General features: G+C 35.7%; 1 protein-coding gene across 1 annotated transcript in view; it reads left to right on the top strand.

Moving 5' to 3' along the window:
* LOC106878138 (uncharacterized) overlaps positions 1-3,451 on the top strand; it is a 51,744-nt gene that overhangs the window by 46,608 nt on the left and 1,685 nt on the right. The window contains exons 21-22 of the mRNA XM_052969442.1: positions 1,129-1,196; positions 1,936-1,999. Coding sequence (XP_052825402.1) covers positions 1,129-1,196; positions 1,936-1,999 — 132 coding nt within the window. The remainder of the gene's footprint in view (positions 1-1,128; positions 1,197-1,935; positions 2,000-3,451) is intronic.

The following is a 3,451-nucleotide window of genomic DNA, read 5'->3' as shown; positions in this document are numbered from 1 at the left end:
CTAGAAATAGCAGCTGCCTCTCCCTCACCTGGACAATCGCCTCGCACGTCTTCGCGTCGCAACGACCCCACTCGAAAAGTGCACAAAATGCCAATCATGGCTCCCTCTTCCCCTCTTCCGGTCAGCTCCCAGTTCCAGTCAGCTCCAGGTGCCGGTCAGTGGTCAGCTCCCCAGTCGCTGATGTCATACCACATAGTAGATCTCCTTTTTTATCGTTTGGTTTGGGTTTAAAAGTTCACAACGGACTAAACCGTTCATATCTCACCAAACAGATAACAACACCTTACATGGGTGAAGACCTTCTTTGGCCTGGGGTACTAGTGTTTCTTCCACTGTCTTCAGCACTTAACATTTTTATAGAGAACCCATTTCTCATCACCAGTCACTATTCAGTTCAAAAAAGGTTCATTCATGGGACATGGCAACAAATAAGAGCACACATTCACTCTCTATGTATGATTAGACTTGGAAAGTTTGTGAGGAACCCATTTAACCAATTTGCTAACTTCTCTGATGGCACACAGGTGTTGATGAATGGTTGAATGACCAAATCCAAGCTTCTCTGCTAGTTCTTCAACAGTTATGATAGAATTTTGCTCCACCAGGGTTTGCAGGATATCCTTGTTGAGCTCAACAGATCTTCCAGGACGAGGCTTGTCTTCTTGGCTCTGAATTTCTGGAATCACCGTTGACAATGGCTTACGCTTATTGTCCAATATCCATATAGTGCATTAATATCCCTCACATTTTCCATTGTGTTGAGGACTTTATTGAACTCATAAAACAAAATATGCCAAATATACTCCTTTGTCGCTTCTATTATAGCTTTGAAAAAGTGACTGTTAAAATCGAACCGCACTCTTCAAAACTTGCACTAAGAATAAGGACAAGGTAGATTTACTACCTGCTTTTATAGCAAGTTGATGTAGGTAGTTTATCCCGTCCCCCTCTGACTTTTAGTTCATGCAATTGAAAAAGAACCACATTATTTATGTTACAACCCAATATATATATATGATGATGATGATGATGATGATATATATATGTATATATATATATATACAATTTTCTAAGCCTTTATTTTTTTTTTTTTGCCATGCATATAATCAATGCAGTTCTCTATTACAGCTCCTTGCTTTATTGATGAATTATAAACGGACTGTCACAGACTTTGGTCAATGTAAAGGTAATAGCAAGTAAGTAAATTTTACATAAAACAGTCAGAAAGAATATCTATTTGGTCTGCCATCTGCTAAATTAGCCAAAACTAGCTCAATTCACATCATACCAGCTCAAAAAAAAAACAAATAAATAAACAAAAGCTGCATTGAATAAGTGGTTCCTAGATACACTGTACCTGAATAAAAAAAAAAATGAACAACAAAATGGTTATAGCTGAAATTACTTTGATCGTAGATCTGCTTAGTCAGGTCTGATCTATGGTGAAATAAGAACAATACATTAACTTCATATGAAACATGATTTGAAATATATAAAGAAATGGTAAAGTATATATTGTACAACCTGAATATATATATATATATATATCGCCGAGCAAACACACGAACTTACTTTGTCCCGCTTCCTGTTTGTTGCTTCACAGCGTTCAATATACACATTAGTTGGACTGGTGTCCACATTTTGTTTGTTGCTTTCACTACATTTTGGCTGAGTTTGCTCCAGCTGTCTTGTGAGTCATCTTAATACCTTGCCTAGGATTGAACTCAGAACCTCTATGTGACTGCACTGCATTTCTTAACACCTTTATCTACTATGCTATGCACATGTGTGTAACATATACACACACAAACACATATAATTAACTTTAATTTATTTCACATTTTTCCTATTACTTTGATAATTAAAAATCAATTTTTCATATTTATGTTACAAGCACCAACTGATCACTTCCACTAAACACTTTGTCTATTCTAGGACCCAGTTTGGATTTGGGCTAATATCAGACTGTGTTGCAAGTAACTTCTCAGGACCATGTTTGGTAAGTTCTTCTTACTTAACCCTTCTATTATCTTGGAAAATATAGCTATATACATAAATATAAATACTATAATAAAGAAAGCTGCTTATTAATTAGTTATGAGCAGGTTTTACAAAAAAGAAAACAATTAAAGTCTACACTATTTAGAAAATTCTTAAAATTTTCAATTTTAATATATACATTTTTTTTCATCAAAATGTGGTTTAAAACCACAGCTATTTCCTTGCAAAGCTCTCTCTCTCTCTCTCTCTCTTTCTCCATCTTTTCTTTATCATTTCTACTCCTATTAGTCTTTCTATTTCCTTATGAATCTTTCTCTTATTTTTATCCTTTCATTTTTTGCCTCTTCTCACTCTCACTGTATCCTTTCCCCTGTTATTTCATTTAATATTTTTCATCATTCCCTAGCACATTCTGTTCCAATTTCTTTTCTTAGAATGTTCTCTCTCTCTCTCTCTCTCTCTCTCCTGCCTTTATTCAAGTGTTTTCATTAAAGATACGAGATCACAAAAGTTTTCTCTGAGAATATTTGTGAGTTTTTACACTATAATAATCAGATCAAAATTACTTACAAAATTTTACATTTCAACTTGGCCAATAAACAAGCACACCACAGCAGTTATACCACCCGGATATACCACCCTTCAAATGGAGCTTCTGCTAGCATATACAAATGATGAGTGGAGTATATATAATAAACAATGAGTGAAGTTTACATTTATTCCATGGATAATAGCTGTTTCAACAACTTGCCTTTGATCAAATACCATTTGATCTGTGTAACATAATACAATAAATTATTCACCTGACAACCTGTTGTGGTTCAGCACAGCATCCTGTTGCACTTGGAACATCCAATGCAAGCATTGAAAATAAACGCTAGAGTGAAACATTCATAGGAAACGTGTTTATCATAATTTCTCCAACATTTAATCAGTCTATCATAACTAGTGAGTACAGTAGTAACCACATTATTATACTAGAAGCAGACTGGGTTATGATATTCTATGTGGAGCTCTGAACTTATCAATATCTTTTGTACATCAAACCTTACACTCCAAGATATTCTTTACTCTTTACTTGTTTCAGTCATTTGACTGTGGCCATGCTGGAGCACCGCCTTTAGTCGAACAAATCGACCCCAGGACTTATTCTTTGGAAGCCTAGTACTTATTCTAGCAGTCTCTTTTGCCAAACCACTAAGTTACGGGGACGTAAATACACCAGCATTGGTTGTCAAGCGATGGTGGGGGGACAAACACACACACACGATTGACCGTTGACTGAACACTATTCAATTTTTTTTCTCCGTGTTTTTTCTCCTTGTCTCCGTATTCTTTCTGTTGAAGAGCGTAGCTCGAAACGTCAAAGACTTTCCGTATTCCCGAGCGTCATACTAATATATACTTTTGTTATTTACACCACCTGTCCTCGTCTGTTGTTATTTTTTGT

The sequence above is a fragment of the Octopus bimaculoides genome, chromosome 7, assembly GCF_001194135.2.
Source record: "Octopus bimaculoides isolate UCB-OBI-ISO-001 chromosome 7, ASM119413v2, whole genome shotgun sequence".
Classification (NCBI taxonomy): domain Eukaryota; kingdom Metazoa; phylum Mollusca; class Cephalopoda; order Octopoda; family Octopodidae; genus Octopus; species Octopus bimaculoides.
The sequence above is the reverse complement of the archived record's forward strand: the minus strand, read 5'-3'. Positions and strand labels throughout refer to the sequence as shown.